Genomic DNA, 27,592 nt, shown 5'->3' with positions numbered 1-27,592 from the left:
TGGCTAGGCCACTCCAGGACCTTGAAATGCTTCTTACGAAGCCACTCCTTCGTTGCCCTGGCGGTGTGTTTGGGATCATTGTCATGCTGAAAGACCCAGCCACGCTTCATCTTCAGTGCCCTTGCTGATGGAAGGAGGTTTTCACTCAAAATCTCACGATACATGGCCCCATTCATTCTTTCCTTTACACGGATCAGTCGTCCTGGTCCCTTTGCAGAAAAACAGCCCCAAAGCATGATGTTTCCACCCCCATGCTTCACAGTAGGTATGGTGTTCTTTGGATGCAACTCTGCATTCTTTCTCCTCCAAACACGACGAGTTGAGTTTTTACCAAAAAGTTCTATTTTGGTTTCATCTGACCATATGACATTCTCCCAATCCTCTTCTGGATCATCCAAATGCCCTCTAGCAAACTTCAGACGGGCCTGGACATGTACTGGCTTAAGCAGGGGGACACGTCTGGAACTGCAGGATTTAAGTCCCTGGCGGCGTAGTGTGTTACTGATGGTAGCCTCTGTTACTTTGGTCCCAGCTCTCTGCAGGTCATTCACTAGGTCCCCCCGTGTGGTTCTGGGATTTTTGCTCACCGTTCTTGTGATCATGTTGACCCCACGGGGTGAGATCTTGCGTGGAGCCCCAGATCGAGGGAGATTAGCAGTGGTCTTGTATGTCTTCCATTTTCTAATAATTGCTCCCACAGTTGATTTCTTCACACCAAGCTGCTTACCTATTGCAGATTCAGTTTTCCCAGCCTGGTGCAGGTCTACAATTTTGTCTCTGGTCTCTCAGCTCTTTGGTCTTGGCCATAGTGGAGTTTGGAGTATGACTGTTTGAGGTTGTGGACAGGTGTCTTTTATACTGATAACGAGTTCAAAAAGGTGCCATTAATACAGGTAACGAGTGGAGGACAGAGGAGCCTCTTAAAGAAGAAGTTACAGGTCTGTGAGAGCCAGAAATCTTGCTTGTTTGTAGGTGACCAAATACTTATTTTACAGAGGAATTTATAATTAATTCATTAAAAATCCTACAATGTGATTTCCTGTATTTTCTTTTCTCATTCGGTCTCTCATAGTTGAAGTGTACCTATGATAAAAATTACAGGCCTCTCTCATCTTTTTAAATGGGAGAACTTGCACAATTGGTGGCTGACTAAATACTTTTTTGCCCCACTGTATGTGTAGATAGTGTTTCCATGTTTGAGCTTCAAGATTGAAAAGTTGAATTCAAAACCACGGTAAAGGGTTTCATCATAGAAAGAAAAGTGAGATATAATGGAGAGCAATAAGAAATGTGTCAATAGAGTTCAATAGATAAATATATTTGTTCGTCTTCAAGAAAACGTTTGCTCAAAGGCTTATTTTTATTTCGTTTAAGGGACTTGTTTTTCATAACTCCACATGTTTTTATTTAAGGGAACTTTATTTCCTAATGGTACTCTTTCACAACTAGTTTAATATTATTATTTTGTACAACAACATGTAAGAGCACATGTAAAATCTAACTTTAATACGAGCCACTAATGAAACTAATAGTAATGTTTGTTTTCCAGGAAGCACAGCTGTTTGGACCACGTGATGTCAGACTGTGATCACGTGATGAGTTTTGTTGACGGTTGTCGCTGCATTTCTCGCCATGAATTCACGGGCTTATGCAGGAGCTGGTGCAATGTCATCGCCTCGCTAGCAGGCAGCAAACTGGAAGGGTGAAACACCTGGAGCGGGCTGCAGACATCAGTGGCCTCACTAATGCAGGCTGAGCCTCGATAGTGTCGGTGAAGAAGAACAGGCCTCGCTGTGATGCTTTTCTCGTCGGTTTAAGAAAAAAAAGGAGGAATTGTATTCACCTCGACAGGAAGCGAGACCGGGAAGTTAATGAGTCAAAACCTGCTTTTTTGAGGTAATTCCGCACATATATGTCTTGAATTAGATCCGGCTTAAACGTTAGATTATTGATAGAGTGTAAAAGGAAATCATGTGGGTGAGTCAGCATGTTATATTGTAAATACCTAGCTTTGTTCCTCAGCTCCATCATTAGCATTCATCAGAATCCTTAGGGATTGACGAACAAGTCGATTGTCCAATCAGGAGGTTCAGAAGGCTGAGTTGGACCAATCCGAAAAGGGCTAGGCAGGTTTCTGTTTATAAGGAAATGGTTTACGTGCTTTAATGGCCTCATTGTTTACTTGACCATGTTAATAAAGAAATGGTTGCCTTAAGTTGTACCACATGGTCTACTCAATTCAATTACAGTACAATGGTCCCTTATGTCATGATAAGGTTGCCACTCAGAAATGAAAGGCACCAGTATGAATTAGGAGTGTCCCAGGATGACCTTTTTAATTATATGTATAACTCTGTGCTGTGAAAAAAGTCTCCCACTGCAAGGCTGGTTGCAGAAGCTTTAATAGTTCATATTTATTTATCTCCGTCTTTGGACTGTACCCAGTTAGATGCAAATGTGACTGTCAGTTTCAGCAAAAGTCAATATTATGCTGGAATGGGCTATAATTAGCTGTTGTATAAGCCATAAAGATATCTCTGTAACCATCATGTTGTCCTGTTTGGAAGACAACAACAATTTCCGTTCACCTGTATAACTGGTTCAACATGTGGATATGAATGACCTGTTTTTTTTAATGCTATTTTGTCTGTCTTTTTACAAAACTGAGCTAGCTTCCTGATTTCCCCTTTAATTTAATAGTGTAACACTTTTTCCTTATGCATGTCTTGGAATTTTAGCCCCTAATAAAAAGTGTTTACAGATTCTACACATGACATTGTGACACTGCTGATGGTTCAATTTTACTTCTCTTTTTTTTCTGAAGTTATTGTTGTATAGAAACTGTATCAAAATCATAACTAAGCTCTAATACATCTTCTAAATCATTGAAGTGTAAACTTAGTTCTAATTTTAAATGTTATAAATGTCACTCTCATCGCTCTATCTTAGGATAACTGGACTGTGTCCCGTGCACCGCTCAAAATGGCTATTGCGCGGCAATTTGGACTCCTGTTGTGGAAAAATTATCTTCAGCAGGTGAGTTGGAGGGAGCCAAACCTACAACATGCATGAATCTGTCCTTTTTAGGTGCTGACATTGTTTCTCACTGTGAAATGTCTGCCAGAGCAGAGGCCTGCTTGTCAGTATTTTTCTAAATTATAAGTATGTGACATCGTAAATACAGAAAACTGACTAACATTTTGTTTTCTACAATTTATAATGTAAGCTCTGTTACCTGGAAACTTGCTTTACCCAAATAACATGCAGAATAATACACAGTGTTGCTGGCCTGTTGTTGTGTCGGACTAGAGCTAGGTCAACATGTGGGAGGATGCTGGCAAACGCTTTTTAAAGCCTTATATCCATTATCTTTACGGTAAATCAAGATTGGAACTTTTTCAGGAATTAAGGTTTTTACATTGAATTTAGTTGTGTCCCCTTCATTTTACATGCACAGATGTTTTTAACAAGTATGTATTCTATTTAAATGAGAATAAACACAAATCATAAAAACAAACCATGCAAATGCTGTGATATGTTGCATTGAGCAACTGTAGAGCAGCTATCTATGATTATAGTATTTGTCAACAACATTAGTTTAAATACAAAATGTATGTACACGGAGCAAGTATATTTACTAGGAATACCTAAGTTACATATACAGTATATACTATTTAGTTTTTATACTGTATATGCATAATTGATTGATTCATACAATCATCTAACTGTCTAAACAGTTTTGTGAGTGAAACAATAAATACAAACAATTTAAGAAAACAGGTGGTAATTACTTATGAGCAACTGTGAATATATCACAGAAATATACATGGAAACCTGTAAACAAATGTTCTGTCATATTGCAATTATATATTAAGTAGTAGTACACATTGCTGTACTTTTCCAGCTGTTGGTTAACATGTTAGGTGGGTGACACACAACTGGTCTTAACTCAGAAACGTTTCAGTTTGCAGTTTATTTGAGAATTGTATCATTTAATGGAAAATCACGTTAAGGGAGGGCCTCAGTTCACAGATGTATAGAAGGAACTTTTACAAATGACAGTTTGTTGCTCTGATTGACAGCTTGCATAATTTTGAACGTTAACGTAATTTAATGGTTGCTCAGTGCTTGCGAGGGAAAATTATCCGGAAATGGAATCGTCTATCTGCATGGTGGGAGGTTGTTGATCCATAAACATAACCATAATAATATCCACTCTTTGCTGCTCAAGTGTGGTTGTCTAGAGACTCCATTAGTGCCAGACCAAAAGCAATACAGAGAATCTTGGTGTTGCTCTTTTCATCTTGGTGGCAGAAAACATACACAGGGTGTTTGTTTATTTCTACCATATGTCATGCGTTCTGACAATTTACCTACTTTAGTCAAAAATGTGGATATTCTACCTCAGGCTTTTAAAGCCTGTTGTAAAAAGTTATTAACAATGACCTTGTAAATGGGCCGTCCTGTTTTTTGGTGGCTTCATTATCCCCTTTGGCAGCTGGCCACATTTAGACAGCTTGCAGTCATGTTGACTCAGCCACTGAAGTTTTTGTTAGCTGATGAGATTTCATATATTTGCAAACTGTTTGCTCTACTCCTGAATGTTATCGCAGGGCTTGTTCTTTGTTATACACTGGCACTGCAAACTAAAAATAACACCATTGAAAAGGATTGCATCTTGGCAATTAAACTCTTTGAAAAAAGAAGTAGAAGAAAAGCACTTTATAGAGTTAGCGTAGGCAACAAATTCACCAGCACTTACAATGGTATGACTTGCTTGGTATGACTTGCTTGAAGTGATTATATCTGCGCTTTCCTTGTTGTTCAGAGTTTGATTCTCCATGTTTTTTGCACTTATTGTAAGTCGCTTTGGATAAAAGCGTCAGCCAAATGAAATGTTATGTCAAATAAAGTATTTACTGAGTTACAGTTTGAATGTAGGAAATTAAGTTTTGTGTATGACTAATATGTTTTTAAAAAGCAGAGCAGTTGTTGGAAATGGAAATCTTAGATGTTAGACTCCCTCCAGCTCTGTTCATTAAGATAATAATCTCCAAGATGATGTCACATTTCACCAAAATAAATCACACCAAGCTTTTGCATTTGCAGTGTTACAAAACTGGTGTCAAACAATGTTATGAAACAGTATTCATGCGTTGAAACACACTTTAAAAACATGGAAAACAGAAAACGTGCCTATTATGGGCATATATTTATTCATCTCTAAGTGACAAAACTGTGCTAAAAAGGGAAAGTCTGATATCGGCGCCCCTCTGAGATTGACTGTTAATGTCAGAAACTGTTCAAGTCCCTTTGTCCCTTTGTCCCTTTGGGATCTGACATTATGCATGTGAACTGTCTGTGGAATTGTCTATTCCAATTCTGAATAGTCTTGAAGGAATAAATTAATGCCCAGACCCCATCTCCACTGAAAAGGAGGTGCAGTTAGTAAGCGAATTGAGAATATGAAAATGAGGTTAGCTTTTCAATGCTGCAGTATTCTTAGTTCTGTGTCTCTCATAGTACAGTACTCACCTGCTGCCAAAAATGGAGCCATATTTAATCTGTTACAGAGATATTGATATATATAGTCATGTCAATTCTCTCCCAACATAGTGTATTAAATGAATCCCAATACTGTTTGGTCTGTTTGTCAAATTCTTGATTAATTACCCGTTTTGTGATTTATTTTCATTTTTCCCTGTAAATCTTCTAAAATGTAGTTAATTCATCACATTCAGTTTTTAAAATCTTCTGCCTCTTTATATGTTACCTTACATACACCCTTGTCAAAAAAATGACAGATTATCTGTTCTCTTGCTCTCCAGAAACGTCAAATCCTGGTAACCCTGGTGGAGATACTGCTACCACTGCTCTTCTCCTGCATCCTCATTGTGCTTCGTCAGAAGGTGCCCATTAAGAACTACCCAAATGCCACAGTCTATGAGAGCTACGACGTTAACGAACTACCAAGGAGCTCATTGAAACACTTTCAGCTGGCTTATGTGCCCGGTAACTCCAGTGTGGTGCGACAGGTGGCAGAGGATGTGCGAAGCAGCCTTCTCTTCTCTGCAGGTGGGTCATATCTGGGCAAAAAATGGGTAAATAGAATCCAGGACACTTATCGAATGATGTTGGCTTGTCCAAAAAAAACTGCAAATGCAAATCTGTGAAAAGCATCCAATACTTAAAATATGGTCTAGAATGTTAAATTAGCTTAGCATAAAGACTGAGAATGGGAAAGCTCCCATGGCTTCCTCCAAAAGTGCAAAAAATAGTATCCCTTGATTCACATTTTGTGGCTATGCTTACATGCCACTTGCTGTAAACTTAAATGTACTTGACAGTGAGGTATTGATCTTTTGACCTTATCGTCTAACTTTTGGCATAACAGCAAATAAGCACATTTCCCAAAATGTCATACTTTTTCTTTCAAATAGCCAGATCACTTCATAAAATGTTCAACAACAGAGATAGGAAGCTCTGCATGACTCTTGTGGCTCATCTGAAAGGTGCTCTTTAGTCAGGCAAAGATCAAACAAGATCCAGGAAGTCTTGCTGAGTATTACTTGGCGCAGTCACCCATGGAAAAAAACAAGCCGCTCCTTCTTCAGATCAAATCATAATAAGAATGTAGCATTAAGGATATTAATATAAAAGAACTTTAGCTTGCATCCTCGTAGAATAAATGTATAATATCCTTTTCTGAAGATAGATAATCTTGTGTCCCTCCTTGGTTGTGTCCACAACTTAATATTAAGCAAGACTTCATTAAACATGCTTAAAATTCAATCATTTTTTTTTAACCATAAAACAATAATCACATGCTGATGCTGTATACTATTGAAAGGAATCGTCCTGACGTTTGAATCCTAAATTTAGCTGTTGCTACCAGCGCATAACCATTGAAACAAATACCACAGCGTTAACACCTTTTTTCAAGAGTTGGAAATACTGGTTCCTCTAGAAACTGCCCTCAAGGGCATAAACCACTACTCCTGTGTCAGACTGTATCCACTGGGAGTTTAACTGGGTAAAGAAACAAAGCAAACACATTGTAGTGTGTAGCCTCCTCTCTCGGGACTTCTGCAAACGCTTTTTAATTCACACACAATTCTGCATGTGTGACTGCTATTTAGGTAAACATGCGGACAGTCTCACAGGTGTGCAAAATGTTTTACATATTTGTATAGACATCATGACAGACACATAGCAAGATAGCAGTAGTGTGAGGCTGAAGGCAGAGATGTAGCAGCATATAGACAGTCTGATATGTGTAACTGGAGGTTGTGTTGTCATGTGACATCCCAGCTCAGCCATTAATGAATAATTTATCTGGTCGTTTAGAGAGAACGGTAGGGTATGAGCAAGGTTGAATTTGAGTATGTCATGCACACAGAAGAACACCAAAATGTGACCTCAATGTTCTGACCAACAACGATTGGACTCTCATGAATGGTTTAAAAAAAGCAGTTTGATATTTAAAATGTCACAGTTTTAAAAAAAAACAACAACACAAGGGTTGTTGAACTGGAGCCTCTCAAAAAGGCAGCACATTGTGTTTGTGGTGTGAAGATATTATGTGGTGACTCATCGTTTATGCTTTACATGCTGGTTTGGAAAATAGTCAATTGTGAAACAAAATGTCCTTTATTGTGTAATCTCAAATTGTTGTTCTTTAAAGTTGGTCATCTTCATTGACTAATATGTTGTTTAAACTATTCACCATTAGCTCTCTAAACGTTTTATCCATTACGTATACATTTTTATTAACTTCCTCATCCTTTACTAATACTTAATTATTTCAGCAGCTTAACCATTCCTCTTAGGTAATTATCTCATCGGCTTAACCATTGTTCTTTTTAGCTAATAGTTAAACCATATTCAAACTTTTGGAATTTACTTGAATCTTTTTAATTAAATATTATAAACCATATATCCAATACTTTGAGCTGACTCATGTGTGGGGATGTGTGCTGTGTCAGCGTAGCTCACTTACTGCTCATTGTGACACTACATTTACTTAAGGTCAACGTCAAACCATTTTGTAATTAGATGTAGATGGCTAGGCTTTCCCTAACACAAATATTTGGATATGACTTTGTGAAAGTCCTGGTTTATATTTTTTATCAAATTAGTTGAAAAACATAACCCGTTTAGGAACGATGGCGTTAACTAGTACTACAGCTGAAGGTCAATGTGACTCATGCCTGTTTGAACTAGTGTGTTTGGCACCTGGTTGTCCTTGACCTGTTTCCCTGTTTAAATGTTTATTCAATGAGACTGACCCACATTGACTTCTTGGAACAATGTGTTATACTGATGTCTTTTGACTGATGGCCAGACTCAGAAAACCTACGTGTGCGATTGATTGTGTGGTTGAAGTGGAATTAAAAATGCCATTGAAAGAAACCCAAATCAGATCTTCTTCTTTGCCCTGCAAGCTGTTGTTATTGAGTTTCATTGCGTTGCTTTGATGTCTTTTGTGTGTTATGGCTTTGTTCTTATTTCTCTCATACAGTATATGACCTGTTGTATTGATAATATTCACCTTAGTATTCAGTATGCTGACTGCGTCTCGACCATATTCCTGGCTGTCAGTGAGAATAGCGAGCGCCAAGGTCAGCCCATGAGACAGCCATGAAAACAGATGTACGTGAGAAGAATACCACACTGCGACTGATGTAATGTTGTTTGTTTTTGTGTGTATGTGTCTTTTCCAGTGCGTGGCTTTGAGACAGAGGAGCAGTTCGAGGAGTATGTGAGAAATGACTCTCAGTCAGGAAAGCTGCTGGCTGCTGTGGTGTTTGAGCATCCATTCACCCACGATGATGAACCTCTGCCCCTGAAGGTGAGTGGCAGCAAACACACACTGTCAAACACTGCAGCAGGTTCATACTTGCGCCTGTGCATCGTTTGGTTGTCACTGCATGCAGAGTTTAACCGCAACATGAGTGGTCAATTCTGCTTTTCTGTATTTGAACAGCATTATAAGTACTTTGTGTAAAATATGCAACACAAAAACATAATATTTGTTTCACTGATCTCAGTAGGATAAATAATTAACATTTAATGTAATACAAATGTGTTACCAGTTATACTGCATCAGGCTCTTTTCACTGCTTCCTTAAAACCCATCTTGTTTGCTCTTTTACCAGAGGGTAGTTTAAACATAGAAGGAAGAGTCTTACACTAACAAACATGTTTTGGGTTATTAAATAGCATTGCAGTGCATGCCAAATATGTTATCACATTACTATAACCTGTGGGGCAGGAAAAACCTGACAGAGGACATGTGAGTTTAAATGTTTGTACAGCGCTTTATCTGAGTGTCCTGGAAAAGTCTGACCTACTTAATATGCTTGAAGGCCTCAGACTATATGTATTACCTTATTGTCCTTGGAGAAAATGTTCCTGCTGCCAGTGACCATAAACATAAATACACACACCAGCAATCAAGGATGTAATGAGAACTGAAACTTTGGTACCAAGTCAAAGCCAAAATTCTGAAAAAGTGACAAGAGTTATTTTTCAAAATGACCTGGAGTCTAAAGGCATACTGTTGCAGCATCAAAATGTGAAATGACACAGTTTTACTATATTTTCTGGTTCATGGGGTGCACCATGATAATGATGTGAAATACAAATCTGTGTTTAGATCAGCAGGGAGGAGCCCTAGTCAAAGTTCGCTGTTAGCAGCTGATAAGGGGGTCTAATTGACTTGCATTATATTGTGTTTAACCGTTTATGCTTTTGTTTAATTCAAATTCAAACTAAGCTGAGCGTATGAATGGTTTTGCATGGCAGTTAGTTTTACAAGCAGATAAAACACAATGAGTCCCTGATGGCAAAAATCTGTACCTGCCCTAAAATGACTCAAAGAAGCCAAAATGACTTGTTGGTTTCAGAATCATTTTGCTGGTTTGATGTTGGTCTCTCTGTTTCACAATGCTAATTCAGGCAGTTTCTGTCTTAAGGTGTTAAACTGTGTAACCAGAAGATAAAAGAAGAAGTCAGAGGACTTTGTAAAAGTTAAATAAAAAGTCAGACAAACGCTGAAGACGTAAAAAAAAGGTTGATGTATTTAGTCAATAAAACTGATCTGGTCCTGGCACTACTTAAAGCTAAAAGAGACTTGATGTGTGAAATTCACTCTACTCTTTATGCTCTCTTAATAACAGGTGAGCTACCATCTGCGATTCAGCTTCACCCCACGTAATGCCCCAGCCAAGGAGAAGTTTGAGCTGAACCCCAACAGCGACCTTGACTGGCACACGCTCAGCCTCTTCCCCCTCTTCCAAATGCCAGGGCCGAGGGAGCAGTATGACAAGGAGGGGGGCACACCCGGTGAGAATACACATCTTTACCTTTTGTTTGATTCTTTTATTCTGTCTGTTTCACTTCCTTCCTCCCACCCGTCAGATTAAGCCAAAACATTTTGTCAGAAGAACATTTAAATATTCTGTAAAACCTCATTTTAAGACTTGTTCATTTTAGCTTTGTCATTTTAAAAGCCACAAAATTATGTAAACGTTTTATTTCTCTGCTGAACTGGAGATTATGATTGATGAAAACCATTTATTTTCTGGAGCAGAATCCTCTCTTCGGGCTGTGTTTCCATGGTAACCACGGCCGTATAAATCTAGTTTTAGTAGGTTACATCGTGCCCTCCCATCATTTGTAAACAAACACTCTCCACTTTATCTTCACATGTGTCCCTTAGGTTGATGATGATTATGAATGCTGGATTAGAGACACTGTTCTGCTGTGGACATTACTTGAGTAATAATGACTCCAAAATATTAAGTCATCCACATAGAATAATATTGAAGCTTTTAGAGTTTCATGGATATGGATTTCCACCCTCAACATTCATAATTACTCATGATTGCAGCTGCACTTCTTCTCCTCAAGGCCTCTTACCCATTTTCATGACTTTAAAAGGCATGGCTTTGTCTTGGGGAACAGGTCACTTTGTCAAAGTAGTAGTCTTTTTTTTTTAATCATAAACATGTCTTCTTCAGTGTTGATATGTCTTTGTCTTTTAAAGGTTATTACCGGGAAGGATTCCTTGCTGTACAGCATGCAGTGGACCGAGCCATCATGCGCTCTTACAACAAGACATCTGCTTCCTCTCTGCTGCGACAGACCCGAGTGGTCCTATCGCGGTTTCCTTACCCGGCTTTTATATATGACGTCTTCATCCTGGCTATTCAGAACCAGCTGCCCCTAATGCTGGTGCTCAGCTTTACCTACACTTCGCTCAACATAGTGCGTGCCGTGGTGCAGGAGAAGGAGAGGAAGCTGAAGGTGTGTTTGCGTGTCTTTTAGAAGGGGTGTTGAAATTATTAATAAAACAGATGTTTATTATCAAACTTGTCTTATGTATTTCAGGAGTACATGAGGATGATGGGCCTTAGCAACTGGCTCCACTGGAGCGCCTGGTTCCTCATGTTCTTCCTCTTCCTCTCCATTTCAATCTTTCTCGTCAGCCTACTCCTTTGTATCCATGTGAGTATGTGTTGCAAAACATTGTTACATGAGCCACATTCCAGCTTGAAATAACTTCCTCAGAGGTCTCATAATCCAGTGTAGCATTTAGAAGAAATACCTGCTGTATTTATTTTGTACAGAAAGTGTGTAACTTAGCTGTAGCTCTCAAAACAATACTTTATACAGTGGGACTTTGTTAACTAATAAGCTACGTGAGGCAGAGCTTTAAAGTGGTTTTGTACAAAGTAAGAGTAAGAGGAAAAATAGATGTAGCTGGGGAAGCAAACTATCAAGTAGTTTATTACATTATTATACAAATGTTCATAACAATAAGGTAGTAGTTTCTCCCTTTTTATTTAAAGGGGTATAAATGTATCTAAGCAAGTCATAGCTGATCACAGATCTGGTTTTCATCTGTTTTAGATTAGCCCTAATGGAGCAGTGCTGACCTACAGTGACCCCACGCTGGTTTTTGTCTTCCTGCTCTTCTTCACTGTGGCCACCATCAACTTCAGCTTCATGATCACTGCCTTCTTCTCACGAGGTCTGTCCACTCTGAATAATGATCATGTGTTTTCACTGCCTGTCTCTGGTGTTGTGTACTGTCCTGTATTATGTGGTCTGATGCCCTTTACTCTCCGGCTCGTTGTAGCTTCTCAGATGTAGGTCAGTGTGTGTGTATAAGTATAACATCAGTGTATAAGTGTCTATTGTTTGCTTGTCTGGTTCAAAGCATCTAGCTCATGTAACCACTGTTAGATTACATCTATTTTAGCTGCTGCTGTTGAATAGGGTCGTTCAAAAAATAGTTCACAGCTCCTTTCTGTCTTCAACCAAATTAAATGAAAGAACCCTGTCCTGCCTGAACAAAACAGACGATAAAGAAAACTTATTTAAATCCTGTCTGTCTTTCCTATTGTTCCTCCTCTCTTTCCCTCTTTGTGCTCTCCCTCATTCAGACCGGAATATGAATGAAGTGCTGCAGCTCAGGTTGCAAGTGTTCAGAGCCTCAGTGTTATGTAGCCCTTTGCTAAGTAGTTGCAACACTGTTAGCACTTGCTGAGTCATGCTGTCGTGTTGATTTCTGGCTTTTTTAAAAACACATGCAAGAAACATGCACTTGGTTATTATTTGCCTTAGTAGGAGACTTGACGTTCTTGGCCAGCCCTTCCTTTCTCTTCTTCCTGCTTTCTCTGACTTCCTTGAGCCTGGCCTGTCTGTGGTTCATGAATAATTGTCCACTGGGTATTTGACCGCCTGATTTAAGTCATTAAAACTGCATCAATGACTTACTGTCACATAAGCTCAAACTGCATTATCATCTTGTTGTCTCCTCCTGGTATTGTACATAAATACATTACAAATGACAAAGATCATTACAAAATGAGCCCCAAATACTGTAGCTCCAAGGGTTTTCCATATACATATTGAATTGTAAACGTAAGAGGAAAGAGTTAGCGATGAAGGACTTTTAAGATAATATTCAAAGCTGACATAGAGGATCCTCCAGTGCCCTTTCTAGCTTTTTTAAAACAAAGATAGATTTTTTTCTCTTTTGGCAATCTTTTTGTGAACAGATGTTCGGATGTCTCTGCACCTAATCTGCTTTAAATGTCCACCATTTTCCATTTGTCATTCTTAATTTGTCCTGCTCTGTCAATCAGGGTAATGGGTTTTGCCGCAAAAGCAGCTTTCCTCACGTAGAAATTTACCCATTAGCTCTTGCCACTCAACCTTTCTTCATTGTTTTCTTTTTTTTTGTCTATTCAGCAAATGTGGCGGCAGCAGCAGGCGGCTTCACCTATTTCCTGAGCTACTTGCCTTACTTGTTCCTGTGGCCACGCTATGACCTAATGAGCCATACCCAGAAGGTGTCAGCCTGCCTCATCTCCAACGTGGCCATGTCTATGGGTGCTCAGCTCATAGGAATGTTTGAAGGCAAAGGTCAGAGGTTACGGTCAAAGTCAATTTTGCAAACTACAACATAAACCTTTTGAAATGTCTGGCTGTATTCATTTCTGTTTCCCCCACTGTTGAAAAACCGCATTTAAATAACGTTCACTTTTATCCGTCTCCCTCCTGTAGGAACGGGAATCCAGTGGTCAAACTTGTTTGACTCGGTGACTGTGGACGATGACTTCTCCATGGGCCAGGTGTTGTGCTTGCTGCTGTTTGACGCGGTGCTCTACGGGTTGGTGGCCTGGTACATGGAGGCCGTTTTTCCAGGAGAGTACGGTGTGCCTCTGCCATCTTACTTCTTCCTACTGGTATGCTTCAAAGCTAAGCCACTCAATCTTGCACACACACATTCATTTGGGAGTTTAAGAGAGAGATGCACTTGTATGTATGAACAGATAAAGCATTCAAAGGCATTATTAACGTTCAGATAATTGCAGTTGTCTGATCATGGCGCTCCTCCTCATAGTTTCTACTTTAGTGTCAGTTACTAATTAAAAGTTAAAAGAAGGAAACCAAAAATAAAAAGTGGAAGTTGTGTATGGTTAGGTTTGGTTCTGTGATCATCTTTCACATTAACAGTGTAAAGCTTTTTCATTTTTTCAATGACATTTCGTTTTCAATGTAACTTTTCAAACCACAACTTCTAGGGTTTTACATTTTTTAAACATACTTATATTTTCTAAAATATCTTTGTCCAAGTTGGGTGTAGAAACGTTCACATGGGGATTTTGATGTTCATATCTTTCTTATCTTAAGACATTCTGATTTTAACTAGTTGTATGAAAAGTAAAGCAACTATTCAAAGGCTGCTTGAGTTCATAATAATGTATGCATGTATGTATGTATAGCAAAACACATTGTAAGACATGTTAAGGAAACAGATTTGTTTCCTAAGAGGCAGACCAATAAAAACATAATTGCTACTTCAACTATTAAAGCTAAATGATACTTAATATCACAAGTGCAAAAATATCATTGCAGTTCAAGGACATGATCAGTGACGTGTTTTTTGAAAGTCCTGAATAATGCTAAACTGTCGCTACCAGGATTTGAACCCGGGTCAGCTGTGGCTTTTATATTGTGGTTTACAGTTAAAGACACATTATCATGTGAAGAATTGCTGCAAGTGGTTGGTGTTCGCCACTCAAAGCACCATCAGGTATTTGCACGGTCAAGGTCAAGGTCTCCTATGGCTGAGAAATGGCCTCACATTAACGAAATTGCTGCAATCAGTGAAAGTGGCTATAATATAGTCATAGTGAATGGGACTGAACATTTCAGGTCACCACATATCAGCCAGAGGAAGTCTTTGGGTTCAGATGACTAGAAAAACAGGAAATGTCTGAGTCTGTTCAGCCAACAAAAAATAAGGTTTATGTTTATACCAACTATGGACAATCATGGATTGGCTCTACACAAGAAAAATAAACAAACTCATGCTAACCCTTTTCCCAGTACTCAGGAACTCAACTGAATACCATGGAAGGGTTAGATGTTGTGGAGTAGATCTTGATGCACTTAAAGTCCATTGTGGGTTCGTGGATGACGAAGGATTGACTCTGGTCTTTTCTTGTAATTTCATGAATAATCTGATGACTCTTGCTTCTCTTGTTGCATTCTGTCATTCCTTTTTCTTCATTGAAAAACATATTAGAAATATATTAAGTGTGTGAAGCACTTTAATTCCATAACACATGTATTTTTTTAAAGATGTTGGAAATTAATACAAGAATTCTAAATTCATTTTATACAGATTTCTGATTTAGACCTGTTTACCCCCATCCACCTCCCTACCATTATCTATTCCTCACTTTTTCTTAATCCCCTGTGTGCTTCATCTTCATCAGCCTTCATACTGGTGCAGCAGCCCCCGCATGGCTCTAGTGAATGAGAAAGAGGAAGAGGAGGATGCAGAGAAGGCTCTGAAAGGGGAGTTTATAGAGGAGGAGCCATCGGGACTCGTCTCGGGGATCAAGATAAAACACCTCGCTAAGGTGAGCAGTTAGACAGACACATGTCAACATATCCTCTTCCTGTAAAAGGAGGCAGGTGGTGCTATTTTACACAAAAACCTGTTGTCATTAAATATTTCATTGCAGTATTGGGATTAATAATGAGCATCAGGCTTCTCTGCCCCCATATCATTTTTTTGGTTTATCTGTTTGACAGGAATTCAGAATGGGAAACAAGACAAGACAGGCTGTGCAGAATCTAACGTTGAACATGTTCGAAGGACAGATCACGGTGCTGCTCGGACACAACGGTGCAGGGAAGTCCACGACATTGTCCATGCTCACAGGTGACCATCTGAAACACACCAATCAAACATAGATGCCACCTAAATACTTTGACCTCAACTTATTGCCTGTGTGTGTGTGATTGTGCTCAGGACTGTTTCCCCCTACCAGCGGCAGAGCCTATATCAACGGCTACGACATCTGCCAGGACATGGCTCTGATCCGCCGCAGCCTCGGACTCTGTCCCCAGCATGATGTCCTGTTTGATAACCTCACCGTCAGAGAGCACCTTCTCTTCTATGCACAGGTACTCGCACAATCATGCACTAATACACACAATTACTCCAGCGGAATCCTTATCCTTTCATTTGTTTATTCCTGCTCGTTCATTATTGATAGAAAAGTGTATTGCGCTATTTTCTCTTTGTCTCTTTATGTCTTTAGGTACACCTGTACAATGTAATACATTAGCTGTGCCATACATTGTACCTTCACACAGTTTATAATGGCCTGTTTTTGTTTTCTAAAGCTATTCATTAAACTAGATGTTAATTATTGGTATTTTTTTTCTGATCGATATCCAGCTGAAAGGCTTCTCCAGAGACAAGATTCCAGACGACGTAGACCGCATCATCCGTATCCTGAACCTTGAAGATAAGAGACACGCTCGCTCCAAGACCCTCTCCGGTGGCATGAAGAGAAAGCTATCCATTGGCATCGCCCTCATTGGAGACTCCAAGGTGAAGAATGTCATGATCATTATTCACTCTCCTTCCTTTTTTATCCCATCGTTCCTTCATATTGAACATGCCTCATCTCTTTATATTAAATCTTATCCATCTGTAGGTGGTGATGCTAGATGAGCCCACATCAGGTATGGATCCATCAGCTAGACGTGCCACCTGGGACCTCCTGCAGGGGGAGAAGCGTGGTCGCACCATCCTGCTCACCACACACTTCATGGACGAGGCTGACCTGCTCGGTGACCGCATCGCCATCATGGCAGGAGGAGAGCTGCAGTGCAGCGGGTCACCACTTTTCCTTAAAAACAAATATGGTAAGTGAAGAGTTGAGTGGAAATGGCTACAGCAACAAGTCACTAACAGTAACACAATGGATAGTACAGTTGTTAAAATACATCCATCCTTTCATTGCTTTCTTAATTCAAATTGTATTATTTCTGTTTCAGCAACTTATATAATCATGTTTACAATTGTGTCGGGCTTTCTTATTTTATAGTTATTTCTTTGACAGTTTTATAGATAATTAAAACTAAATGAAATATCACCTCCACTTTTTAAGTATTGTATGTTGTAGTTTTGCCAATATGCAAATGAGAATAGAAACAAAAATATTTTTTACCGCACAATGGAAAAGGAAGAGAGGACACTAAATGGAATTGTGTATGAATGTGTGTAACAGAAGAAGTGTGTGTGTGTATTTGCCTAAAGAAAATAAGATGATATGAAGTCACAATGATAGGTTTGTGATTCAATATGTAGGATTGATATTACCGTTCTTGCTTTATATTGTATCCTCGGACATGAAGGAGAAAATGAAAATACAACTACATCAATATCAAGTGGGAACATTCATCATTGTTACTTTGTTGCTCCCCAGGTGCTGGCTACCACATGGTGATAGTAAAGGACGCTCTTTGTAACGTGTCTGAGATCACCCGCCTCGTCCACATGTATGTTCCTAATGCCACACTGGAGAGCAGTGCGGGCGCCGAGCTCTCTTTCATCTTGCCCAAAGAAAGCACCAGCAGGTGAGTCAGTCTGGTTTTTGTTCATACCCAGAATACTCACAATAACTCAGTGGTCTGTGTGAAGTGGCCTTTAGAGGAGAAATACCATTGACCGCAAATCATACCTCCTGAATCTATACCATAATAATAAACACATAAATAAACCACATGGCTCCTTCAATCTTCGGCCCTGTGTATCAAACTCTTTCTTTTCATAACAATACATACACACTAACTGAAATCCCAACCCTCCCATTTCTATTTTATAAGCAATTCTCTGGATAGCTTTTCTCCTTTTTATATCCTGAATCAACATTTTTCTCTCCAGTTATCGGACTCTGACTCCACAGTGACACTTATTACTGTTCTACGATTGGATTTATATTGGATTCGGCAGCTTAACAGTCATCAAGAGCTTCTATTGTAATATTGAGCGATCTCATTCGGTTCTCCCGGTGAGGAAGTGTGTGATGTGTTTCCCTGATGCACTTTGTGTTTGGTCACAGGTTTGAGCTGCTGTTTGCTGAGCTGGAGATGAACAGGGAGGAGCTGGGAATCGCCAGCTATGGAGCTTCTGTAACCACTATGGAAGAGGTTTTCCTCAGGTGGGAGAGATATGACGATATGAAAAGTGATTGTGTCTTAATAGTTTTTCATAATGGTTGTATATGACCATTTTGTTATTCTAGGCACATTGTCAATTTAAGCAGTGTACTAATGGAAAGCACTGTTACTAATAAGAGGAGATATTGTATTCCAAAAGGAAGTGGTTTCCATACACTACAGTAGTAAAGTAGCTCTGCAACAATACATCTATATTGAAACTCTTACAGCTTCTACATTGAGCCACATGCTATGGCTGATATGTTCGCCTCATTTTCTCACAGTTCTCAGTCCCCGGTTCCTGCTGTTAACTGAGCACTTATTTCTGCTTCCCTGTAGACTTCATATGTGCATCTATGGCATCCAATAGGAGAGCGCTTTCACAGCCGGCCGCTCACACTGCATGCTACTTCAATTGGCATGAATGTAATTGGTGCAGCCAAGAATGTTGGCCTCATTATTTACAAGTCCCTGAAAGGTGACCTAACCGCCGTCAGTTATTTCCGACCTTTCGCACTATACACCGAACATCAAACGTCAATCCAAGAAAAGCGGGTGTTTGAACATTTGGTATTTCATCTACCTTCAGCTGTTCAGTATGTTGCCGCCAAATAAAACTCCTTCTCTGTTAGATCTTAACATGGCTACTATTAAGGAAGAAATATTCAATTGTTTCAAATAAAAACTACATAATGTTATTTTATAATCCAGAACATCTGATGACCAATCATATTTAAATTGAATATTTATTGAGCTTTAAAACACATTTTCCATCATTCCCCCAAAACCTTATTTTCCCATTTGTTCTTATTGTTGTTATTCCCCTCCAGAGGAAAGCGGTATAGAAAGGATAACCTGATAGACTTGTATTTGACACCAAGGCAAATTATTTCTGGCTCTATGAAAGTGTGTGTAGATGGATTTGTCCTTCTTTGAGGGTGCTTGATTACATGATGATTGAGTTGTAACGCCCAGAAATGTCTTTGTTTGCAAGCAGCCTAGGGTTCACCTTACTGAGCTGCTGAAAGGAAATAAAATACTTGTTGATGGATTTGATGGACCTCAGACAAAGTAACTGCCGTTGATCTATTTCTATAAAAAATATACATGTGTTTGGACACGTTTTGCTTCTGCGAATTCATCATGTTATGTTTCCAAAACATATTTTCCTTGTTAGTTGCTGACAACACTGAAGAGTTTGTATGTTAGGTCTCTTTTGTTGCTGTTTCCGAAGATAACCTTAGATCATTTGTTTTTTCAGAGTGGGAAAGTTAGTGGATTCTAGTTTGGACATCCAGGCCATCCAGCTGCCAGCGCTACAGTACCAACATGAGAGACGCTCCAATGACTGGACCGCCGATGACGCCAGCACCACCAGCGGCATGACGGATGTCACTGACTTCACAGACAGCGGCACGCTCATCTCAGAGGACTGCTCCAACATCAAGCTGAACACCGGAGTGAGATAAGAAGAAGAACACATGTTATATGTCCTGCATTTCATTAATATTGCACGCATTTAACTTCCCCTTCCCTCCTCCATCAGGCCAGACTATACCTGCAACAGTTCTACGCCATGTTCTTAAAGAGGGCGCTCTACAGCTGGAGGAACTGGAAGGTGATGGTGGCTCAGTTCCTGGTCCCTTTAGTCTTCACCATTTTGGCCTTAGTTGTGGCACGCAGCTTGCCAAATTCCAACAACGCTCCGCAGCTGAGGCTGGCCCTCAGCCTGTATGGCCCCACCAGGGTTCCTGTGGCTGTACAGCCGGGAGTGGGCCCTGTGACCTCTGCCCTGGCAAAAACATACAGCTCACAGCTCTCTGCCCAGCTTGGCGAGCTCGTCAACATCACAGGTAAGCATCGTGAGGGAGAGGGACCTGACTTGACTACTAAGTTGAATATTTACTGAACAAATTCCCCTTTTGCTCCCCATCAGTCTTCACAGATTACATCCTGAACCAGGCAGAGGAAGAAGGTGGCAGCTTTAATGAGCGCTGTGTGGTGGGTGCAGCTTTCCGTGGCAGCAACAGCAAATATACAGAAGCGACAGCCTATTTCAACAATGCAGGCTACCATACACCCGCCACAGCCCTCATGATGGTGGACAATGCTCTGTTCAAACTTCTAGCAGGGCCGAATGCTTCCATACAGACGGGCAACTACCCAATGCCACGCAATATGTCTGAGACCGCCCAGAGCCAGCTCAGAGAGTGAGTGGATAGACGGGAAAGGGAAAAGAGCTCTTACATTCACATAGTTAGAGGAAACACACTTTTTACTATCAAATGTTTTTTGCAGTGTTCATGCTGATAAACACAGGTTAGATGTTATGATGGAGTGTCTTTGTACTTCTGTAGTGCCCTGTTAGTTATTTCTCACTTATCTTTGCTGTCTTTTTAACAACCCCTTTTAAACTCCCCCCCCCTCTCATTTCTTATTGTTTCATTCCAATGTGTAGGGGAAGAACCGGTTTCATCATTGCGATCAACCTGATGTACGGTATGGCGTCCCTGTCCAGCACGTTTGCACTACTGCTCGTAACAGAGTCTTCTATCAAGTCCAAGCATGTGCAGCAGGTCAGCGGAGTCTACCTGTCAAACTTCTGGTTTTCTGCCCTGCTGTGGGACCTGATCAACTTCCTGCTGCCCTGCCTTCTCATGCTGGTAAGTATGACCCCAGTTGTCCAGGAAGTATACATAAAAACAGATAAATGCTTTTTGCTGCTCCTGTTCTAACTTGTTTTATGCTCTTAGGTGGTTTTTCAGGCATTCGGAGTCAAGGCTTTCACAGACAACAGCCACATGGTAGATGTGTTGTTGTTACTGCTGCTGTATGGCTGGGCGGTTGTGCCTCTTATGTACCTGCTCAGCTTCCTCTTCACCAGTGCAGCTACTGCCTATACACGCCTCACCATCTTCAACATTATCTCTGGCACGGCCACCTTTCTGTCCGTCACCATTTTGGCTATCCCAGGTGAGAGGAGACACTTCCAGCAATGGTATACGTTTAAAACTAAATTACAGTGGTGGCCACAGTATTTCAAAGGACGCTTATTATTAAACAGCACCACCTTTTCATACAGCTGTGAAAAATACTCTAGAAGAGGAGAAAGGCTTATCGGATTCAGCAAGTTTTCCCCTACATGATATTACTCCAAAAATGAGTCAGTAATAGATCCTTAGCTTTCATTATTAGGACTCTTTTCTGGCAGCAGTAAACATTACACGAGCCATCAGAAAGTGTGTAGGCTAACTAAACAGTTTTTAAGCTCAACAAGAAACTACAAAAACCCTTGAAGTAACACTCTAGCTAAGCAACCTTGGCTAAAAAAACCCATAATGCAACAGTCTCTAGGGTGATTTGATGTTGTGAATATGTAGATATATTCTCCTCAAGTACAATATGACCCCCACTTTATTTAAACGTTCTTTCAATAAAAAATAATATCAGCCAATGCTTGGGAAAACATGTTTTGAGTTACTTGTAAGGTGGAAAAGTGTTTTGCTGAAAACAACTACAGTGTACACTTGTCGACCCCGTCACAGATTTGGGTTCAGTTCCCAGCTTTAGTGCTTCTGGCATGGCTGTGCCCTTTTTGAATAAAAATGCAATACATTTTTTCCCCCTTTCCATTCCTGTCAATGATATCTTCTTAATGTATTTTCCAGAGTTAAATATGAAGCACCTGTCGTTCTTACTGGATAAGGTTTTTCTGATCTTCCCAAACTATTGCCTGGGCATGTCCTTCAGCCAGTTCTACCAGAACTACGAATTCCTCACGTTCTGCACCTCCAGTCCACCATTCAGTCAGATAGCGTGTGGACTGATGAGTAAGTACTGCCTGACTGCTGCCTCTGAGAATGACGGTTTCTCCCCTTGGTAAAGCGTATGCTTTTAGTTGGAAAAACAATGCGCTCTACTATTACAAAGATATATTTGGATAATGCTGGTGGTTCATTTTTATTGTGACAATAAATATATGAATAATGGTGTATGGTGTATAAAATATTGACGATCGGTCATTCTTTGTTTTCAAGTCAGCTTAACCTTCACCTTTAAAAAAAAACCCCACTTTAATCACTATAATAAAAAACAAAGAACAATATTACATTATATGTATTGTACACCCTTCATATTAATGCCGTAATAACATTGTTATTCTGATTCTAGACATTACCTGGCAGCCAAATTATTTCTCGATGGCTGAACCTGGTGTGGGACGCTTCCTTGTGGCCTTCTCGATACAGGGTTTAGTCTTCATTATTCTGCTGTTTGTCATTGAGCTGCAGTGTGTCCGCACTCTCCGGCGACTCATCACCTCCCTGTTCAGGAGACATAAACAGGTAGATGGATTATATGAGCGGTGAACAAGGCAGTGATAGTCTTTGAATTAAATATATTGGGCTTCAGTTTGTCAGACTTCGACATCCTTGTCTTTAGCAAATTATGATGAGAAAATAATGGCTTTTTTAAAGCTAGCTGCAGCCCTTAATGCCTTTTCTATACACATTTTTAGAAATGCAATTTAGCATTCTCTTTTTATCAAGTGTTTATGAAGTGTTTATTAAAGTCTCCTCCTGTACGCTAATACATAGTAAACTATTACATATTTTGTACTGCAAAATGTATGTTTCATTTCCCCATGTACCAAGATACCTGTTGGTTCATCATCGATGCTTGTAGTATTATCGTGCCATAGTCTTACTTGTTTTTGTTTATGATTTTCATTCTACCTATATGTGTTAGTTACCTCACATGGAGGATGCAGCCGTGCTTCCGGAGGACAGGGATGTGGCTGAAGAAAGAAAGAGGGTCCTGGAGTGTCAGCCAGTAGTAGAGTCTATGGTTGGCAGCCCACTCGTGATGCAGGAGCTCAGCAAGGTACGCAGCACAGGAGTCTTTCCTTTGCGTGATAACACAGACTCAGCCTGAGTGTTTCGATATGTGCAACTCCTGAGGTGGGTGTCATTGTGAGATATGACAATGTGGCACAGACCAACTGTTATCTCCCCTTCTCAGGAGTACCGCAGCGGGTCGACTCTTCTCGCTGTGGACAGGCTGTCTTTAGCTGTAGGGAAAGGGGAGTGTTTCGGCCTCCTGGGCTTCAATGGAGCAGGCAAGACCACGACTTTTAAGATGTTGACAGGTGATGAGACCGTGACCTCTGGGGATGCCTACATTGATGGATACAGCATCTTGAGAGACATTAAAAAGGTAAGAGCAGATGGAGACGGAAGGAAAAGACGTTCTTGGTAAATCTACGATCAATCGATGCCCAGGGTTTTTTTAAAGGTCAGTGATTTGATAGAAAATGTTTATCTCTGGATTGCAGGTGCAGCAGCGCATTGGTTACTGCCCTCAGTTTGATGCTGTGTTGGACCACATGACCGGAAGAGAAACTCTGAGTATGTATTCCAGGCTCAGAGGAATACCAGAGAGGCATGTTTCTGGCTGCGTGGAGAATGTCCTGAGGTCACTGCTGCTGGAGCCTCACGCTGATAAACTGGTCCGCAGCTACAGGTACGGAGACTGAGGAAAAGATCTCAGCGTTTTCTTCAATTCACTTTTGTCACATTGTTCACATACTAGCCTTAAATGCTCTGTTTTTTGTTATGAAAGTACATGTAAATAATATCAATCACTATCAATTTGTGCAGTGGAGGTAACAAGCGGAAGCTGAGTGCAGGCATGGCTCTCATTGGTGGGCCTCCGGTCATCTTCCTGGATGAGCCTTCGACAGGGATGGACCCCGTGGCTAGGAGGCTGCTGTGGGACGCTGTTACACGCACACGAGAGTCTGGAAAGGCCATAATCATCACTTCTCATAGGTGAGCTTCACAGTTTGTATTAGGTACTCAGGGACTTTGCTAATTTATACTTCTTCTCTCCTTATATAGGTTCATATCATTTACTTAAATAAATGAAGTAATGCTCTATTACAGTAAAAGTATGGACCTCTAAAGTGCAGGAAAAAGCCAGAGGTCACTCCTCAAGGATGTATAGCTTAGAGAAATCAAGAAGGCAATCCAGAAAGTTGTTTTCTTTTTTTTGTTGTCTGGGCTACTACCTTAGTTGAAACATGCGTAGCCAACACAATAAAGGTTTTTGACATATACCTCCTAGTACTATTTCTACATTTTGGGGTGCCTGGATTGCCTTCCTTTTACCTCAAAATGTGACTTTTACTTATTTCAACTAGATTAGAAAAAGGACTTTAAACATTGATGCATCGTAAATGGTAATCCAGTTATATGACATAATGAACCATTACTGGCCTGTTTTTATGCTTCAGTACTTCTGATACTATAAGTATGTTTTACTGTTAGTACTTATACTGTAACATTTTTAATGCTGAACTTTCAATTTCTTATTACAATTTGGTTCTTCCAATGTTACCTAAATAAAATGAACTGAATACATGTTCAGAGAATTTGCATGCTACGTCTTGATGCAGGAAAAGCAGAACACATGAGGATGACTACACTTTTAACCTGTCTCTGTGATATCTTCCCTCACCAGTATGGAGGAGTGTGAGGCTCTGTGTACCAGGCTGGCAGTGATGGTCAACGGTCAGTTCAAGTGCCTTGGGAGTCCTCAACACCTGAAGAGCAAGTTCGGCAGCGGCTACACCCTGCTGGCCAAAGTACACATCGAGGCTGAGTTGGAGGACAGCGACCTGCAGCTTTTTAAAGACTTTATTGAAAGTACCTTCCCAGGTCAGAGGCTAACCTTTACAATAACTATAAGAATGAATAACATTTCTGTATAAAGGATACAATTCAATAGTAAATTAATGACTACAGTAACTATAAAAATACAAAAGACCATACATGTAATTATGTGTTATCAATGGAATAAAAGCTAATATTGTAGCTGCTTTAAAAAGCATTGTTCTTCAATTGAATGTGCAGATCAAATTATCAAACAGTTGAGAGTGATTTACTGTCAAAGTAATCTATAACAGAACAAATCTAATGAATATGTTTCCCACCACAGGAAGTCAACTAAAGGATGAGCACCAGGGAATGGTGCACTATCATTTGACAGACAAAACGCTAACCTGGGCACAGGTAACGTCTTTATACAGAAAAACAGTTCTACTCTTTCTCTCTTTCTGCATTTGTGCTGTGTTAGCGCTCCCTCTAGTGGACAGAATGGTAAACAGTAACCCTTAGAATCAGAATCAGAAGTACTTTATTTATCCCAAACTGGGAAATGTTTGCATTGCAGCAGTGAAATACAAAGAGAAGCAAAACAAATACAAATAATTAGAAATAAAAATGAAAATGAATAAAAATGAAAATGAAATATACAAATGTACAAAAATGCAATAATAATATAGTGTAAATGTACAATGTTAAAGTGTGAAGGAGTGCATGTCAAGTTGTAGACGGTAATGTAAAAAGCATTAAAGCTAGCTTTCAAAAATGCTTTTTGAATGTTAAGGTTAGGAACTGTGTGTGAACGCAGGCAGAGATAATGTCTTCATTTGTTTTAATGTTCAGAAAGTTAAGACCGTAGCTTTAACTTGTGATCATGGCAGAAAGGCTTAATAATACCAGAGATGCCTCCATTTATCACTTCTTGCTTTTTTCTCTCCCACCCTATTCTGCCACACAGGTGTTTGGCACTTTGGAGGCAGCCAAAGAGAAGTATCAGATTGAAGACTACTGTGTGAGCCAGATATCACTGGAGCAGGTGTTCCTTAGCTTTGCCCAGTTTCAGCACTGCATAGAGTGTGGGAGGAAGTAAGTGGAGCGAGGAATCCGTCCATCCATTGACAGTTTTCTACAGTCCTATATGTGTTAGTGTGTGTGTAACACCTGTGTGCATCCACAGGCTGGAGCAGGTTTTATCTCTGGCTCCATGTTTACCTTGACAAACAACACATACAAAGATACACTTTGGGCGAGTGACATCAACAACATTTACTAGTGTATAACGTTGGTGTGTCTTTGTTGGGAGATTCATGCTATTCTTGTTGTGTGACGAGGAAGTACTAGGATTGGCGATTATGACTCCTAGAGGATGATTATTTTCAAGTAAAGAACAAAAGTTCTGCACATTTTTAGTGAGGTCAAAGTCAATGACACCCCTCATTAGATACTACAACTCTGAATTGTGTGTGACAGGGGTTTTTTGTGTACAGTTTGTCTTTTTTTTGTTATTTATGATTGTATTTTTATTAATTATGTCTCCAATAATTGTGAGCTTTTTTCTGTGATCATCAATCATCACAAGAGTATGAACCACTCCATTTAATACGTGTATGAAATTGTTACACACCTTTGCGCCTTATCTAACTACTGAGGGTTCTTGTTTCTTTATATTGCCCAATACAAAATGCCTGGTTATCCTCAAGAGCCTCTTAATGTTGTTGCCAGATGTAAATATTGTTATGCCTTCATGGTACTAAAAAACACATAATCATCAGGCCAGAGCAGAACCTTTTCTCATTTGAAGACTGTTTTGTGTACATTATTGAATGCATGCATACAATACGAATTACAGAGTGCATGATACTGGATTAGCAAAGAGCTGCTGGAGATTGCAAAAAGAACGCCCTTATTGAGGGCTAATCCTCAGAGGACATTTAGTCCAGTCTGAGACATTTGATTACGCCTCCATTGTTAAGGTCTTATGAACCATGTTTTCTTGGTTTCCTGCTAAACAAGTTACAGCAACAGTGTGTTACCATGCGATATCCAGCCTTTACAGTTTACACAAAGATATTTAGAAATAGATCATTGTGTGACACAGGAGACTTTTTTTCACAAGTTGCAGCAATAGAATTGGCAATCCTTTTACCTTGAATGTAAAATTACATTCCTATTCTAAATGAAACAAACTTGAGCTGAATGTATTTTACTGTCTGACCTGAAAGCAAAAAGCAGGCAGTGATTAACTTTATTAACAGCTTCATATGATTTACAGATGTTGTTATGTGTGCGTGAGAAGACTAGTAAGGAGACTGACATTCCAGAAAGACATGGATATGTGACTCGTTGGTCTTTAAAGGAAATTATCCTCCTAATTTTGACTTTTGTTAAATTTTTGTGTTTATTTGCACTTCATTACATGTATGACTTGAATCAATTGCAATGTAAGATACATACGTCATTTGAGGAGAAATGGAAATGCTTGCACTGCTGATATTGAATGATGAAGTTATGCTGAAAAACAGTGTATCGTATTTAAAAAGGGAATTCACATCATTGTAATTGTGTACTGTAGCCTACTGTACCATGAAACTGACCATGTCGACTGTATATGTATCGCTTTTAAATTAAATAATGCTCTATGCAAATGGAAGCAAATATGTGTCTGGTACCCTTTTTCACTTCTGTTTAAATAAAGAATAAATAGTAAAGCTGGAAAAGGGGAAGGAGGTATATATTTTTTCCCTATATTCCGAGGGAAACAAATCTACATTTGCGAGACTCAAGACGTACAGGACATTTATGAAAAACATACCTTGAATATTCTCTGAGATAATAAAGTCATACATATTCGTAAAAACTCGAATGACCCGAAATAAAGGTAATTAATT

General features: G+C 39.7%; 1 protein-coding gene across 1 annotated transcript; it reads left to right on the top strand.

Moving 5' to 3' along the window:
* Nucleotides 1–1,608: 1,608 nt before the first annotated feature.
* On the top strand, nt 1,609–27,359 carry abca3b (ATP-binding cassette, sub-family A (ABC1), member 3b). Its single transcript, XM_063903340.1, has 31 exons — nt 1,609–1,896; nt 2,950–3,036; nt 5,829–6,075; nt 8,724–8,851; nt 10,182–10,347; nt 11,051–11,310; nt 11,395–11,511; nt 11,917–12,037; nt 13,264–13,437; nt 13,579–13,760; nt 15,300–15,446; nt 15,622–15,751; nt 15,842–15,996; nt 16,274–16,429; nt 16,536–16,746; nt 17,310–17,460; nt 17,946–18,044; nt 19,304–19,502; nt 19,589–19,895; nt 19,979–20,252; nt 20,501–20,705; nt 20,796–21,015; nt 21,711–21,872; nt 22,213–22,385; nt 22,789–22,923; nt 23,062–23,256; nt 23,375–23,562; nt 23,700–23,870; nt 24,562–24,758; nt 25,039–25,112; nt 25,663–27,359. The coding sequence occupies exons 2-31, from the start codon at nt 2,983–2,985 to the stop codon at nt 25,792–25,794; spliced, it is 5,130 nt and encodes a 1,709-aa protein (XP_063759410.1). The 5' UTR covers nt 1,609–1,896; nt 2,950–2,982; the 3' UTR covers nt 25,795–27,359.
* The last annotated feature ends 233 nt before the right edge of the window (nt 27,360–27,592 follow it).

Source organism: Eleginops maclovinus, chromosome 16, assembly GCF_036324505.1.
Source record: "Eleginops maclovinus isolate JMC-PN-2008 ecotype Puerto Natales chromosome 16, JC_Emac_rtc_rv5, whole genome shotgun sequence".
NCBI classification, from domain to species: Eukaryota; Metazoa; Chordata; class Actinopteri; order Perciformes; family Eleginopidae; genus Eleginops; species Eleginops maclovinus.
Note: the sequence above shows the minus strand (reverse complement) of the source record. Positions and strands in the feature narration are given on the sequence as shown.

What these genes read in the sequence shown, in the direction of transcription:
- abca3b (XM_063903340.1), top strand. Translation starts at nt 2,983, where the DNA reads ATGGCTATTGCGCGGCAATTTGGACTCCTGTTGTGGAAAAATTATCTT. An exon ending in GCCTACTCCTTTGTATCCAT is followed by an intron (nt 11,512 to 11,916) that starts GTGAGTATGTGT and finishes CATCTGTTTTAG; the next exon opens with ATTAGCCCTAATGGAGCAGT. An exon ending in AAACTGGTCCGCAGCTACAG is followed by an intron (nt 23,563 to 23,699) that starts GTACGGAGACTG and finishes CAATTTGTGCAG; the next exon opens with TGGAGGTAACAAGCGGAAGC.